The sequence below is a fragment of the Anser brachyrhynchus genome (genome assembly GCF_964034855.1).
Source record: "Anser brachyrhynchus genome assembly, chromosome: 19".
NCBI classification, from domain to species: Eukaryota; Metazoa; Chordata; class Aves; order Anseriformes; family Anatidae; genus Anser; species Anser brachyrhynchus.
The window spans coordinates 6647526-6664086 of record NC_137712.1 but is presented as its reverse complement, the minus strand read 5'-3'; the positions used below and the strand labels follow the sequence as shown (position 1 = coordinate 6664086).

Sequence of the window (16561 nt, the reverse complement as noted above, 5' to 3'; positions counted from 1 at the left end):
ACTGCGGTACTTCAGCTTCACCTCCCATCCCACCTCCGCCACCAGACCGCACAAAATTAGGGCAAACCGGTCAGAACCACCGCCCCCTCAGAGGCCGGCCCCTTCCTATGTGACGACCGGCCGGGGAGGGGCCCCGCGGCCGGTGGCGCCCCGGCAGCGGAAGCGGGAGCGGGAGCGGGGGCGGGTTCTCGGCGGGGCCGTTGGCAGCGGCGGCGCGGCCATGCAGGCCAGGCAGCTCCGCTGGGAGACGCTGGCGGCTCTGCGCAACTCCAGCAAGGGCCGCCTGAAATACTGCCGCCGCTGGCTGCAGGACGAGGTGAGGGCTCGCCGCCCGCCGGCCTCCGTGCTGCTCTCGGGGCTCCCCTGGGAGGCTGAGGGGAGGGGAAGGGGATGGAAGGGGGGGGTCCGGGACCTGGTCCGGCTGCCTGAAGGAGCGGGGAGAAAGGGGTGTGATGCTGAGCCTCCTGCTGGAGCGGGGAGAAAGGGGTGAAAAGCTGGCGAGCGGTCTGGGACGCAAGTCCTGTGAGGAGCGGCTGAGGGAACTGGGGGTGTTTGGTCTGGAGAGGAGGAGGCTTAGGACAAACTTTATTGTTCTCTGCAACTGCCTGAAAGGAAGCTGTGGGGAGCTGGGGGTCGGCCTCTCCTCACAGGTAACCAGTGATAGGACCAGAGGGAATGGCCTCACGTTGTGCCAGGGGAGGTTCAGGTTGGAAATGAGGAGACATTTCCTCTCAGAAGGAGCAGTCAGGCACTGGGACGGGATGCCCAGGGAGGTGGTGGAGTCACCGTCCCTGGGGGTGTTCAAGGAAAGGTTGGACGTGGTGCTGAGGGACATGGCTCAGTGGGTGACAGTGGTGGTAGGGGGATGGTTGGACCAGGTGATCTTGAAGGTCTTTTCCAACCTTAAGGATTCCAAGCTTAATGATTTCCAAGCTTAACGATTCTGTGATTCTGTGAAAGCTGGCAGAAGAAATGGGAAGTGGCATGCTGAGCCGCTGTTACGAGGCACCTGCTGACCCGTGCAGGTGTTCTCAGTTGTGTTTGTTCATGCTTCCTTGCTGTGCTTCGTGCTCACAACAAGTGTTTTCTCCCAAGGATGTCTTGGAAGGATGCATGTCGCCTCTCATGCTATCCTCTCATTCTGGCTGGGTCCTGGACAGGATGGCTGGACAGTCAGACCAGGAAATGGCACCCTCCAGAACTTCAACACCTAACAAATACACTCCGCGTACAAATCAGCTACCTCTCAAGAAGGTCGTGTCTGCCAGCCACCAGGGCTCTTCACCACTTTCATCTACAGTGCTGAGTGAAACAAAGGTAGCTCTCTAATTATAGCCTGAATGTGAGCAGCTATGTGGAAAAAGTATGTTAACTTACTGCCGTAAATTGTCTGATAGAGGTTGGTTTCTGCTCTGTTAATTTGTGGGGAAAAAACGTGCTTACTTCCAGCTGTTTTTTTTTGTTTTTTTTTTAGCATAGCCAGGGGATGATAAAATTGGTGGTAAGATCTTCCTGAAATAACTTCCACAGCAGGCCAAAAGCAAGCTCTTTTTCACCATAACTAAGGAAAATTTATTTGGCGTGATATAGTTACGTGGATTAGTAGCATGGGATTCATCCATGTGGAAGAATATGGTCACAGAGTAGGATCAGGCCTGTTGTAGGAGTCTGTGAGTACTCTCTTAGGCTCTTCTGTCTCTTCTCTGGAGTCTGAATGACTGAGATGTGTTGTGGCTCTTCCTGAAGAATGATTCAAAGTATAAACTGATCTTGGTTTCCTGCAGTGTAACATCTTCAGTGAATGTAGAGAGAACTTGGGGATTTTTTAGGTGCTTTTTTAGGTGATAGTGAGCCCTTGTGAAAGTCCTAGAGGCTATTGGTATCTGCTGCCAATTTTACTGATTGGGAAGAGCGACTATCACAACCTCATGTGGGTGCTGGAAGATACTCAAAATCGTGAGATTACGCTTCTGTGTTATTTAACTACTCTAAAACTCATGTGTTGGTTGACTCCTTTGTCTGTTTCTCTATGTAATGTGCAGTTTAAGAGACTTGATTTACCTGTTTTCCTCCATGAATTTCTGATACTATATTCAGTCACTGATTCTACTCGTATGCTGACCACATAGGGAAATAATGGTCTTAGTCTGCTGGAAATGGATCAAGAAGTCCTTCCAACACTCCTTCCATCTAAAGTTACGGAAGTCGAAGGCTGTATTCGGATGTATGAAGAGGTGCACAGGTTGAAAGGAAAGGTAAAAAAATAAATAAATAAATAAGGGGGTGGGGGGCTGAGGTGTATGTGACTCACAGGAGCCGTATAACTGGAGGTAACAGTGCTCAGGTTAAAACAACAGGGCAGTTGTTTACTGTATAAGGTTTAGGATAACCTCAAGTGGACCACATTGGCTGTTTCTAGGCAATTTCATGTGTATTTTCTTCTGGTGAATTGTGGTGGTTATCACATTGTGGTGCCTCTGGCACCTTTGCAATCTGCAGGAGTGGCTCAGGCAGCGGCAGGAGCAGCAAGAGCAGATGGTGAGGGCAGTGTATGACCTTGCAAGTGAGCAACTGAAGCGTTTTGATGAACTGAAGGAGCTAAAGCGGCATCAGGAATTCCAAGATTTGCAAGAAGTGATGGAGAAGAGGTGAGAATAGCTCCAATATCCTTAAAATACTATAGCATCTAACCAAAGCAATGGTTAATTCTTAAAAATGTTTAAAAGTAACTTGTGTGTTTGTGTTTGTATTTTCTTGATCATGTCTTTAATAGACCTTTTTTTTTTTCCCCATGTTTATGTGTATTTTAGCTTAAAGGAAACTCAGGGACAGCAAGAGAAGTTGAAAGAAGAACACCGACACAGAGCAAAGGTCTGAGACTTGTAACAGTTTTCTTTCATAAAAGAGCATGACTGCTTGGTAGGAACTGGAAAGACCAATTGATTTATTTGTCTACACATAGTATTCCTGGGGTGAGAATGTATTTTCTGGTGCTGCACCAGGCTCCTGCTGTGTTGTTGTGGAAATTCAGTGAAGGCACATGCGTTACAGGAGCAGAACAGTGGAGTCTTTAACTGAACTAACTTCCATTCAAAGTTTGCTGATGTTCATGCTTGAACTAGGCTTTGCTCCTGCTATACGATTGGTCAAGGTGTTGTCTTGATGGATAAGGTGTTTTTCTTTAAAGATTAGTTTGTCTGTACTACTTCCATAGAGGTGGGGTCTTGTTTATAAAAATAGCACGTTGTGACGTTCTTAGGCCTATCCTTAGAACTTTGTCTGTTAACTCATTTGAGGAAACTTATATATACTTATTTTATGTCTTAAGATTCAATCTGAATCTTTTTATTCCTAACTCCATGGCAATCAAACAGTCCTGAGATTCCCTGTGAACCTCTTATTCTCCAGCCCTGAGGCTCCATGGATGCTGTAAGCAGCAAAATTTGTCAGTCGTGCTATTGCAGCTTCTGTAGCACTTCTGTATTCAGAACCACATTCAGACTACAGCTGGTGAAAAATTTTTTGTTTGGTTGGTTTTTCCCCATGTGCAGTTCCTTTCATTAAGCCGGGAAGGACCTGTAAAGCTAGAGTTGCTTAACTCCGTGTCTATTTTCTTTCTCTCCCTAGGTATTAAACCTAAAACTGCGTGAGGCACAGCAGCAGAGGCAGCGTCAGGAGGAGCTGGAGCGTTTACGTAAGGAAGAAGGCCAGGAAAGACTGCGTCGCCTTTATTCCATCCAGGAGGAAGTGCTACAGCTTAACCAGCAGATTGATCCCAATTACAGACACAAAGACTTGCCAAAAATTGATCTTTCTGCATACAGTAGTCGAGGCAACCAGATCTGTGGGCTGGTTTCAGGACTCATCCGCACCGCTAGTGAGGTAGTGGCTCTAGGGTTGTTCTTAACTGTGCCTCTTCTTCCTTTTAAAGCTCCCTGTAATAGTCTTCAAAGGCAGCTTGTTTTGAGACAGTTAACTAACATGTCACAGAGATGTTTTTAGATGTTTGGCCTATAAAGCGGCTAATTCAAAAGGCAAATTCTCTTCTTTGACACTTTAGCTGTGTGAAAATGGCTTATAAAAATGCATGAGGATTTCTGCAAGAGAGACTGTTATTAAAGTAGTGCAGCTCTTGATGCTGTTAAGTTCCTTCTTGAGGCAACCATGGAAGTGGAGTGGTTCATAAATTATTAAAGAAAAATACTGAATGTGGTAGGGTACTCCTATCTTAGCAAGCCTTTTTGCAGGAACTGTGTTTCCATGAAAAACACTTTCTCTATGTGAAGGTGAGATACAAACCTTGAAAAATTAAACACTGTAATAATGGTCGTCATCTGTTCCAGATTGTCACGGGTATCTTCCTGCAAAGGAAGCCATCTAGTCTTTGCATTGGGGTTCCGTTCCACTTGTCAAAGTGTGTTATTAATTTTTGTTTCCTAAGATCTTGTGAGATCTAGTCATGGACTAAGACCCCCTTATGGCAAACTTTATGTACAAATAAAGGAGAAAAAGATTTTCACTAAAGAGGGTAAAATGTGTAGTTGGCTCCTGGATAATATGAAAACTAGTGCTTCAATGGCTTCTTGCTCTTACTGTTGGACTACATGTAGTGGAACTAAAGACTGATGTTCTGTCGCCTTCTCTGTTTCTTGATAGAGAGGTTTCCCTACTCAAGTGGATGTGGCCAATATTGAACGAGCACTGCAGGAAATGCGGGGGCTGATATCCAGCATGCAGCAAGAAATCGCTGCAGCTGTGGAAGAAAAAAAGAGGAGAGATGAAGAGAGTCGGAAGCAACAAGAGTTACAGAAAAAATCACAGATGAAGGCTCAGAACGGTGCCCCAGCGCAGCTGCCAGGGGGAAAGCAGACAAAGGAAGGTTGGTTGTTACTCTCCCCTTGCCGTTTCCTCCTTATACACTTTCTTATTGTTTTGCCAAATCCTATTTTGGCATCTTATTGTTGCGATGACGTACCTTCTCGTAGCTTTAACTTTTAGCACAACTAACAACATGGTTATAGGACGGCAAGCAGCAAACTATCTGATGCATAAGCTGACTTAAATCAGGTGTTCTAGATTTTTGGGTCTTCGTTAATCTCCTGATTTTTAATTTTATTTATTTTCTTTTTTATTAGGACATCAAGTTAAGACAGACAAAAGTATTATGCGTTGGTACCAGGAGCTTCAAGATGCTGCAAACCGGTGTGCTGCTTCTTTCAGTGCAATAAGCAACTGCAAAGACAGTGAGGTACGAACAAATGATTAACACTGTTGAAGAGGGATTATCTTGATCTCTAGTGGAAGTAGGAGAGCTTTCATAAAAAACATTTCTAGCAGCAGCCCCTGTTAAGTCTGCTCATCCTCACTGTCATAGTAGTAATGAAAAAAATATATTAATCTGTCACAAAAATCAGGAGCTGTAGAGCAAAATTGTAGCCTACTTTTTAAATTCTGCAGATTACTTATTTTCTGCAGTTTTAACAATCTGGATCGGACTGCTATAGAGTATTAAAAGACAATGCTGTATGCTGCTTCTAATGAATTACTTTTCACTCTTGCTTTTGTCATTTTTATGTATCATTCATTCTTCATGAGATTTTTTCCTGTTGATTTAATGAGTGCTTTACATCTTAGTATGACTCAAACCTTGAGACAGAAAAATGTTAAACAGTGGGTTCTGAACATTTACGTTACTTTATTTTTTTCTAATGTTTCTCACTTATATTCATTTGTCATACAGTCTGCAGCAGAATAACCTTTACTCATTTAAGTCCTGAACATCGATTCAAAATGCAAATGAAACAAAACCTGTTAGATGCTGCCCATTCTGTCTTTTCCTCCCAGTACGTTATGTGCATCTGAAAATCCAATAGATGTGTCCTGAGGCAAAACTAACCCACTTGTCTACTGTTGGCCTTCTGGGGGTGTTTTCAGCTCTTAAAGATTGTGGATGCAGGAACCTGGCATCTTACTGTCTCAGGAAGAGTTTTTTACTCATTCTGTTGCTGGTCTTCTAGGTACATATAACTGTTAAATTAAATGCTAGCTATTCTGGAAATAAATATTCTGACCTCAGTTCCGTGAGATTGGGTTGTGTAGTATTTTCAGTGGATTTAATTCAGCTAAAGATGAGTTAGGATTTAGGGCTGAATTCTTACTTTCAGAATTTGGACCATAAGGTATATATTGCATCAGTGAAACTCTGCCTTTCAGCCTTGATCAATTCTCTTGCCTTTAAAGTTTTTTAAAATGTTTTTTTGTTGTTGTTTTGCAGGTTAAGAAGACAAAAATGGACTTGCAGAAAGCAGCTACGATCCCTGTTAGCCAGATCTCTAGCATAGCAGGTCAGGAAAACACAAAGAGCTCAATCCAACTGTAATGCCTTTTACTGTAAAGATTTTAGCAGAACACAGTGTATCCAAGGTTTCTATAATCACCCTTACAGAAGAGAGCTGGTGTAGGAAGAGGCCAAATCTTTGTAGAACAGTGCTTGCTTTTGTTTTTAGAGTCTGTTGCCTCCCTGAGAAGCCTCTTGCTTCATCGTAATTCAGTTTCTTTAATCAGATGTAGCAAACGAGCAGTTGCAGGCGTCTTGCCCTTTAGGGTGTGGGTCTAGTTTTTGTGCAGTTGATGTGATCTTTTTAAGGCTTGTCTGCTTTTTCCTAACCTTCTGTCTCCATACATTCCTGATATATTTACAGGCTCTCAGCTGAGAGAGATATTTGACAGGATCAATAACCTACTCTCTGGAAAGTCTGTTCGGAGTGGAGGGCAAAATGTATCAGTGACTCAGCATCCACAGGGTCTGGATTTTGTTTATTACAAACTTGCAGAGAAATTTGTGGTGAGAAACTCTTCTCTTTGTTGGGGTGGCAAAGGTAGCTGGTGCTTTAGGAAGCTCTTTTGGGTATTGTCCTCCCTCTTCAACAAACAAAATTCCTAGGCATGTGTTAATATTCATATTGATTAGAGAAAGTGCTTTACGAATTAAAAAAACCACAACAAAACAAAGAAGGAACTTTGTTTCTCTTTTCTTGTCTCTCCCTCCACTGTTTTATCTTTTCTAAGAGGAATTATTATTTTAAATCCCAGACTTACACGCTGCATAATCTTAACTAATTTGATATAATAACAGTGGAAAAAAGGTTGGTAGTTATTTATGATCTATGACAAAACTGTACATATGCTCAAAAACCTACATCTTGGCAGAATTGGAGGAAAAAGAAGAAAGCGCACAAGAGTCAAGCTTCTGTCCCTGCTGTGCAGTTAGCACCTCCCAAAAATGATGTATCATTGTTTGAGTTGCTTTTTGAAGTTGGCTTTTTTTTTTCCTATTCTTCATTTGGTGAATTTGGGTTGTTTGAGACTTTAATTTGTCAGTGCAGAGACAAAATACATGCAAAAAAAAAATTTCCCATGGAGTAAAACTGTGACTGAATTTGTAAACGTTAGAATATGGTTGTTTGGAGTAAAAATATCTGTGCAGCCTTGCACTTTGTGCCTGAAGATGCTAACTCCTTTTTTGTGTCCTGAGCCACGTTTGTCATCTTCTGTGGGAGCTGACGACACAGGGCCTTGTCAGCTTTTTTATGGGTGGCTACAATAGTCATAGAAACATTAGTAGAGGCTAATTACAACAGAGGAGAGGGAACAAAAAGATATTTTCAATTTGTTGTCTGAGAAATGTCTTGGAGGGGCGGGAACAGACTTTTCTTTCCCCCTTCCAGAGTCAAGGAGAAGAAGAAGTAGCTTCTCACCGTGAGGCAGCTTTTCCGATTGCAGCGGTGGCGTCAGGAATCTGGGAAATACACCCTCAATTCGGAGATCTCTTTTTAGCTCATCTACACAAAAAGTGCCCATATTCTGTGCCATTCTACCCTGCCTTCAAAGAGGGGACTTCTATGGAAGAGTATAAGAGGTAAATTTATTACTGGAGTTCTTCAGCATGCACTCAACAAGGGCTAGGACTGTATTCTTGTGAGTGAACTCTGCTTTTGCCCATCTCTACTTAGGCACTGTGACGTGCTTGCATAGAATCTGGAGGTTTACCCACAAGTGTGCGGTTCCCCTGATTCTGCACCCCTGGAGAATGTTTTTCAGAACCTCTGGAAGTGTTTTTAGGGATAATGGATGCTCTTTTGCTTCTTCTTCCATGTTCTTCTCAAAGAACAGTTGATAGCCATAGCTTGATTAGACCTGAAATATCCAGTACAGAACCTGAAGCTTTTGTGTGGTGCAAAATAGTGGAATATATGATCCAGAATGTAACAATCAGACTTTGCAATAATTCTTACATGGTTTTGGATTATCCTTTTCTCAGTACATTTGACTTATAGTAAATTGAGAAGTGCAGGGACTCGTGTGAATGTGTTTTGCTGTCCTAATACTGGAACATCTTCTCATACTTAGGATGCTTGGATATCAAGTTAAGGATTCTAAGATCGAAGAGCAAGATCACTTTCTTAAACGGATGTCAGGAATGATTCGTCTTTACGCTGCTATCATTCAGTTCCGGTGGCCTTATGGAAACAGACAAGGGGTATACGTATATGATGTTATAATTAGAACTCCATTAGTATCCCAAGACTCTACTAAATGTATTATAAACTTGATTTGCAGCTGAACCTAAACCAACTCATAATATTTGAAGACGGATGGTCATAACCATACCAAACAAGGCAATGCAAAGTACTTTGTATCATAGACCTTTACTTACTTTCTTGGTATTTTCATAACGGTCAGGTTGGATGTCAGGCTATTGTAAAATAACTTTGTAAAAGTGAAAAGAAGTTTGAAGACTGTCTGTTTTGATAATAGCACTTTGCATATTGTAAAACAAGTGGTGGTTAGTTTTTTCTATTGTTTTATAGACACATCCTCATGGGCTGAGTTATGGATGGCGCTGGCTTGCTCATATGTTGAATATGGAGCCTCTGGCAGATGTGACAGCTACACTTCTTTTTGATTTTCTGGAGGTCAGTGATGTATGAGCCTACTTAGCAGTAGCAAAACACTGGAAAATGACAAACATTTTTTTTCCTTTTTTTTTTTCCTTTTTTTTTTAATAAAAAAGTCATTATTGCTTTTTGAGACAAGACAGTAAATTGGTGAATTGGTGGTTAAAGGGATCTAAACTGGTGACACTGTAGTGTCTGAAGGGATTACTGACTGAGGTGAGGTTTGTTATGATTTTTAAGAACAGTTTTTTTAATTTGTCCATTTTCCTTCAGAAGAGAAGATGAATAATTCCACATTCTTGCTAATACAGCCTTAGAGTTGAACGATTTAAAAAATTGGTTTACCTAGACTGCGTGCAACTTCTGTTGTTATATTTTCCTTTTAAAAAAACAAAACAGAAACCTTAAAAAAATAGTTGCATGCTCCTTTAAGAATAAGGTTTGCTAGTCACTTGGCGCCAATTCATACAGTGCAATGCAGAACGTAAGGTCCTGTGTCCTTTCCAGATGAATTACTTCATAAGACAGGATGGATTTTTCAGGTTGGAAAGGAGAGAGTCTTATGTATATTAATCCATATCCCAGGATACATGGCTATCCTAAATAAGAGCCAAAGCTGAAGGCTGGAGTCAAGGGAGATGCATTATCAAACAGAAGCAGCTTTTGTGCTTATTAAATGCCTTCTAAAGAATGTAAAGAAGAGAGAATAAATTATAAGGCAAAATACACCAGAGGCATTCTGTAAACTGGCTATATGAATAAAATTGATAAGTACATACTGCACTAATCAAGGTTGGTAAATGACCACAGTATACATTAGCAAATGGTATTAGGGAAGGCTGTTCATTTTTGAGGGAGGCTGGAGTGAGAGGAATTACAACATCAAATTGGTATTAGTGATGACCACCCAGTCAACAGTGAGAAAAGGTGATTGTGCTAGCAGTAGGGCAATCTAGAACCTTTGCTTGTTTTAGTGTAGGTATAGGTATCTGTCTTAATGTCTGAATTAAATATTCAGTGATCGATATTGAACAGGTTCATTGAAAGTATTATGATATTCTGAGACCTGATTCTATACCGTAGGTATGTGGTAACGCTCTCATGAAACAGTATCAGGTTCAGTTCTGGAAAATGATATTGCTGATCCGAGAAGACTACTTCCCAAGGTATGATATTTGTTTTTAGGAATGTGAAATAATCCTTGTTCTTACTTTTTGGGTGTTTGGTGTTTGCTCTTAATAGACTCTTCCACCTTTTCCTATCTCTGACATTCACCTCCCTATCCACTTGCAAATAAAACTCAACTTTCTAAATAGATTTTGAGACATGCTGTTCTTTCTGCAGGATTGAAGCAATTACCAGCTCTGGACAGATGGGCTCTTTAATACGTTTCAAGCAATTCTTGGAGGTAAAGCATTTTTTTTCAGTTTTAGAGTGACTTTTTCCTCCACTCCATTCAATATATGCATCATTCCAGTATTGATGCTGGCGCTGCTTGCCTCACACTTGATAGTCCGGACCTGTAGCTATGATGTAACCTGTCTTTCACTTACTGAATTGTCTTAATGATAGTTACAATGTCAAACATCTTGCTTCTTTCTTACCTCACATCTGTTTTTCTCAGTGGAAAATTATTTTGGTTATAGTTGATGTTCAGTGAGACTAGTTGCAGTGAGAGGAGATACAGGGGCTGAGAACGATTCTGCTGAGTCATTTCTGTAACAGCTCATTTTCATCAGTGGGTTGCTTACTTTTTATGTTGTCCTGATTAGATTATGAGGAAGGAGACATTCTGAGCTGCTCTTTGTAGCGTCTCATTAGCATTGTATTTTGTGTATGTATTTTTTAGAGAAAACTTGCAGATCTGTTGAATACTTTGTGTTGTGAATGTTGTCTTAAACTAGAGCTATCATATTTTATTATCATAGTTTGTACTTTAATTTCAAAACAAATTTTGATACTTTGTTAGCAATGCTTTGAATGTGTGCAGTAAGAGCTATCAAAATCCCTGAGAAGAGATGGCAAATGAAGATACCCATTTCTTTTTCATTTTTTTTTTTTGTTGTTGTCTCCTCTTCACTAGGAATGTTTACAGAAGAAGGAAATCCCATTACCAAAGGGCTTTCTGCAGTCTTCCTTTTGGAGGTCATAAATCAGCATATACTTCTTCCTCTCTGGATGTCAGTGCTGTCAGACCTGGCTTCCTGTTTACATATAGAGGCAAAACAAATTCATTTTGTATTTGGGTGGATGAAGAGATTATATTCAAACCGTGTGTTAAAGTGTAATTCAGTAAATTTTATGCTGCGTAGAACAAAATATGGTTTCATTTGTTGGAAATGGATAAAGCTGTTCTTTATTTTGGATTTTTATAGGTTTTTATATAGTAGATTATGGAAAACTGAGAGTTTTTCCTTGATATGTTTAAACATGTGGAAGATAGTTTACATACAGTATTCTGATAACTTCTGGATTTCACTATAAACACTTGGACTGAAAATTTGCTCGGTGCTGTTCTGTTCACGGAAGTGAAAATACCTCAAAGCTTTACGAAGTCTTAACAAAGTAATCAGTCTCAGAAACCTACTGGTGAAACTTTATTTTTGTTATTTATTATGTCAAGCTTTTGTAATTCACTTCCCGTTGTGTTGACATACTTGCATCCTGTTTGTGGCAACAACATTTAAAACTACTGAGAGACTGGTAAAAGGTACTTGGCCTAGCATCGTGAACGTTTCTCTCTGTTGAATGTAACTTTGCTCCAAGAGGCAGCGTTCTTGATCTAAGAGAGGTAGACTCACTGTTTTAAAAACTTTGTGTGGATAGTAACTTTATGGAGAAAAAGCTGAGTTCCTGAAACTGCAGAAATTCTGTGTCCACTATCCATTAAGTGGATGAAAGCTAATAATTTTATTAAAAAAATAATAACGGTGAAACAGTGCATTCATTTGAACACTTTGGCTGATGTTCTGTCATCATTTGAGGGGGAAATGGTATGCTTGAGTTACCTATGGTGCATTGAATTATATTTTATAATGACCATTTTATATAAATATATTTCTTACTTTTCAATGTTATGCTATTTTTATGTATAAAGTACTGTAATACTTTTATACCAATGGTGGATTATTCTGAGAATAGTTCATTCTAGAAATCTGTTTAAATTTAATATTAAAGTTTGATTTTTTTTTTCCTCTTTAATCTGATGTCGCTTGTTCTTTTTTCTGTAGTTATTGGAGAATACATAGCATGGGGGATCAGGGTGGTGGGAGATTTGTTTGATGGGTATTGCACTGTTCTTGAACTATTTTGGTAGTCTCCAAGATGAGAAAATCTGCTGCAGAGTTCTAGAAAGTAGTACGTGATTTTTTTCAAAATACTGTTACAAGTTAAAATTATTATTTTTACCAGATTGTTTTTTAATAATCCTAAAGGTTTCACATTTTGAAGCTGTAGAATGTGGAATTTAGGGGGCCATATGACAATCTGAATTTGATATTTTTTTTTTTTTTTTTTACATAGCCCTCCAACTTTCTGAGAAAAGATTGTAATGTATATACTATGGTACTTAGGCTTTTAAAACCTTGAACTTTGACTTTAAAATTGACTGGTAATAAATTAAATTTGTATTTGGTGTATAAATTTTGTAAAGTGACACTGGAATTCATTAGATTAACATTACTGGTGATTGTTCTGGTATGCTGGAAATCTTCTTCCAGTATCCTTTAACAGGTAAGTACTACAGCTTTCATTAGTATACTTGAAAATGCTTAGTTTTTTTTTATATATAGAGTGGAGATGTTATGAGTACATCTTGCATATCTGCAATTATGTTGGAGACTCGCTTTATCAAGATAGTAATGGGTAGTGTCTGTTAGAAACAATTGTTTGCCTGTGCCAAAACACAAGGGGGGATGTGGTGGTATGTACAAGATACAGAATCTTTCCTCATTTTGGTTGACAGGTACTGGGGTTTACTAATTTTTTTTTTGGGGGGTGGGGGGGGGAATATAAGTACCTATTTTCATTAATAACATATATGGTATCCCTTTCTACCTCAGTAAAGGGCATCCAGATATTTATATGCTATTTCAAGAACATTAATAAGTTTTTTTTAACTGAATGGGTGCTCTTCTAAATAACTAATAAATCAATATTTATTTTTAGATGTAGCTTATGGTTGCATCTGCTTGAGCTGGTGCTTGACTTGTATCATGCTGTTCTGGTTTTTGTTATTTTAGCAGCTTCGAATGTTAGCCATTTGGTGTTAAGTTGTGGTGCAAATAAGGTCCTCTGCATATATTAAAATGGCACCATATGCATATTCATATCAAACATGACAAGTGAGAGCATCTCATATGTGAAAATACTGCGTGCTCAGGACCAGATGCATTAAAATTGCTGTGAGTCATACTCTTCCTTAGAGACAATAGTTTGAGGCGGTCCTACGGCTTCTGATGCAAGATCAGTGCCAGGGTGCTTTTTCCATTTAAGTCCTTTAATAAAAGAAAGCGTTATTAACTCCAAAATCACTAAAAGCCGCTTGCTGTGGTGGTCCTATGAAGTTCTGTTTTACTAGGCCTCTAAAAAACAGAGATTTGGGTAAACCTTATTTGCCGTGTCTATTTAAAACATCTCTTTTATACAAAAGGCTCATTTTCCTTTGAATTTATGCATCGGCTTTTTAAAAATAGATGATTTTTGACAACCGTGTGCACCCTTTTGATGTTCTGCCCTTGTCGAGCTTGTGATTCTGACATTGCGGGCTACTTCAAAAAGACAGCCTTAACCATATCTATGTTGTGTATATATATATTTAATAATGGAAAGCTGCTGAGGCTGCTGCTTGCAGTCGGGCCTATCGATTGAATTTTCACAATCTACAGCAGCTCTGCGGTGAGAGCAGGAACCTGGCCCCTGCGGGGACTGAAAAGGGGGGCAGAAGACCCCACTGCTGCGCTAATTAAAATGATTTCCAATCTCACTTGTTGTTTTTGTTTTTATTTTTATTTTGAACGTTTGCCATGGCTTGGGGACAGGAGGGCTGAAAGGCCACCACACGGCCTTCGCCCTCAGGCGCCCTACCCCGCCCCTCGGCGCTTTCCGGAGCCCCTCGGCAATTTCCGGAACCCCTCGTCACTCTCCGGAGCCCCTCGGCTCACTCCGCTCCTCCCCGCATGCGCACTCCCTCCGTTCTACGGCGCTCGAGTGGGTGGGGCCGTCCCCTCCTCCCCCTCCTCCCCCCGATTCCTTCCGAAGTCCTTCGGCCCTTTCCGCGGCTGGCCGCCCGTTCTGCGGCGCTGACGTCACCTCCGCGCTCTATAAAAGGGCCGGCGCGGGCAGCGCGGGGCGGCCGTAGCGGCGGAGGGGAGGCGGCGGCGGGACGGGGACGGGAGCTGCGCACCGACCCGGTGAGGCTGCGGCTGGGCGCCGCGCTCGCCTTCTTCCCACCTCCCTCGGGTAAACCGGGCCGCCGCCCCGTCACGCCCCGCTCCGCCGCTGCGGAGACAGGTGTACGGGTGCGCCGCGGCCGGGTCTCGCCCCTCACGGCGGTTTCCTGTAGCGCCCGGGGGGGGGGGGGGTCTCGCCCCTCAGGGGAAGGGAGGGGAAGGGAGGGGAAGGGACGGGAACCCCCCTCCTGGTGGGGGGCTGCAGCCCCGGGGCGAGGCGCGGATAAAGGGCAGGCGGGCGGGGAGCGCCGGGATCCGCCCCGGGCAGCCTCGGGCGGCGGCAGGAATTTCGGCCGGCGCCCCGGGGTGGGTAACGCGGGGACAGCCCCCGGCCGTGCCCGGCCGCTCCCGGCTCCTGAGGAGAAAGCCGGCGGGGCCGGGGCACCGGCAATGGCTTCCTCGAGCCGGCCGGCCCTGCCCAAGGTCAGCGTGAGGGGAGAGGGGGACGGCAGAGCCCGGGGGGCCGCTGGCAGAAAGCCTCTCCCCTCAGAGAAAGCCTTCACCCGCCGAAATCCTCCCTTCCTCACAGAAAACCTCCCCCCGAAAGCCTTCCCTCACAGAAAGCCTCCTCCCTGAAATCCTCCCCTCCTCACGGAAAGCCTTCCTCCCCTCACAGAAAGCCTCCCCCCATCGAAATCTTCTCCCCCTCACAGAAAGCCTCTCCCCCAAACAAGCCTGCCTCCCCCTCACAGAAAACCTTCCCCCTCAAAAAAAAGCCTCCCCCCCACATAAAAGCCCCCCAGCCTCCGCTCCCTCCAGATGCAGGGCAAGCGCTGAGGTTTCCCTCAAAAAAAAAAAAAAAACACAACAGTATCTATTCCTCTCCTTGCCTTTTTATTTCTCTATTTATTTAACATAAAGAAATGACCGTCTTCCCCCTCCCCAGATTCCTTGCCCACCCTTCTGGGGTTGGAACGGTACAAATACATTGCCAGTTCATCAATACGTGCCACTGAGGTAATCAGCTGCCCTGGTATTTAAGGGAGAGCGCAAGCATTTATTGCATGTATCGTTTTTCCGGCAGGTCCATGTCGGCTGTTTAGGATTTTTAGTACGTGTTCCAGTCTGAAATGTACGTGACAATTCAGCAGTCTTTCATACATATTTAAATAGGCTCTGAACAGCAGTTGTCTGGAGATGGCAAATGAACACGAGGGGAAAAAAAAAAAAGGCCTGGAATGGTTCGGTATCTTTCTGGAAAAAAAAAAGATAATCTATTTTCTTTTGGTGTTTTGTTTGGAGAGAAGTGCCAGAAGATTCCAAAGACTATTCTCTGAAAGGCCTTGGTCAGGGATTCAGATTTTTTCAAAACAAATATTAAATCACGTTGTGTGGCTTTTTTTGTGCATTTAAATGCGACTAGCAATCTGTCCTTCCATGAAATCTTCATTTGTCATTATTTGCTCTGCACGATTTGTAGGTAAGGAACAAAAGGTTAGAAAATAGGATGTTTTCTGCTGCATTGTGTGCAGGATCTGTAACTGTAGTACTGGAACTGTTAAGCTGTGGAAAATACTTGAACCAGGATAGCAGGTTACATTGTTCACATGAAGTAATTTATTTCCGTTCATACTGGGGGGAAGAAAAGTACATCTGGACAGGTTGGATTTAAATTGAATTTCTGTTCTTTTTAATCAGATTTAGAGGTTATGCTTCTATGAGATCCATAGTAGATGAAGTTAAACGTATTTATTGTATTTTTAATTAAAAAAAAATGTAATAACAAATACCAAATGTCAAAGACTTTTTCAGCCTTCTTTACATGTTTTTCCTTTGCACAGAAGCCATGCATTTCTTTAAGACAGGGTGTTACCTCCTGGTGTGAAACCCCTGTTTCTCAACTACTACATTTATAACTAACCCTAGTAATTTAAAGCAAATAGCTTAGTATCGTTGTCTTCTTCTTATGTACTTAATATATTTAAGGGGTTCCATTGTTTCATTCACAAATACGTTGCTTTTTGAGGGGAACTAGTTGTTTCCCTGGTATCAGAGGAAATGATATGAATTCCTCCCTTTTCCCCGCTCCATGTTAGTGTAGTGTGGGAGTTTGTTTTTTCCATTTGTCCCTGAAGTGTAGGCAGCAGAAAAATGGGGTGGAGCAGACTGCAGATGCTGTCGATGGGGATTGCCAAGCGTTGTCCAGCATTGTGT

General features: G+C 42.1%; 2 protein-coding genes across 12 annotated transcripts in view; both read left to right on the top strand.

Moving 5' to 3' along the window:
• Positions 1-80: 80 nt before the first annotated feature.
• Positions 81-12158, top strand: GLE1 (GLE1 RNA export mediator). Its single transcript, XM_080562447.1, has 16 exons — positions 81-316; positions 1096-1317; positions 2130-2255; positions 2500-2648; positions 2811-2871; positions 3628-3882; positions 4657-4879; positions 5136-5248; positions 6275-6344; positions 6702-6844; positions 7728-7918; positions 8410-8539; positions 8871-8975; positions 10041-10123; positions 10302-10365; positions 11041-12158. The coding sequence occupies exons 1-16, from the start codon at positions 221-223 to the stop codon at positions 11107-11109; spliced, it is 2100 nt and encodes a 699-aa protein (XP_080418573.1). The 5' UTR covers positions 81-220; the 3' UTR covers positions 11110-12158.
• Positions 12159-14210: 2052 nt separating this feature from the next.
• Positions 14211-16561, top strand: part of SPTAN1 (spectrin alpha, non-erythrocytic 1) — a 51056-nt gene continuing 48705 nt past the window's right edge. For 7 of the 11 annotated variants that reach the window (XM_080562362.1, XM_080562361.1, XM_080562360.1 and 4 more), the window contains exon 1: positions 14211-14368. The gene's annotated coding sequence lies outside the window, so the exon portion shown is untranslated. Of the gene's footprint in view, positions 14369-15431; positions 15480-16561 lie in introns of all 11 variants that reach the window. The other 4 variants (XM_080562355.1, XM_080562354.1, XM_080562363.1 and 1 more) reach the window with 2 other exon arrangements.

Bases quoted from the DNA above. Each gene is read 5' to 3' on its own strand.
- GLE1 (XM_080562447.1), top strand. From the start codon at position 221: ATGCAGGCCAGGCAGCTCCGCTGGGAGACGCTGGCGGCTCTGCGCAAC. The intron at 317-1,095 runs GTGAGGGCTCGC...TTTTCTCCCAAG, and splicing joins GCCGCTGGCTGCAGGACGAG to GATGTCTTGGAAGGATGCAT. The intron at 1,318-2,129 runs GTAGCTCTCTAA...CTGACCACATAG, and splicing joins CAGTGCTGAGTGAAACAAAG to GGAAATAATGGTCTTAGTCT.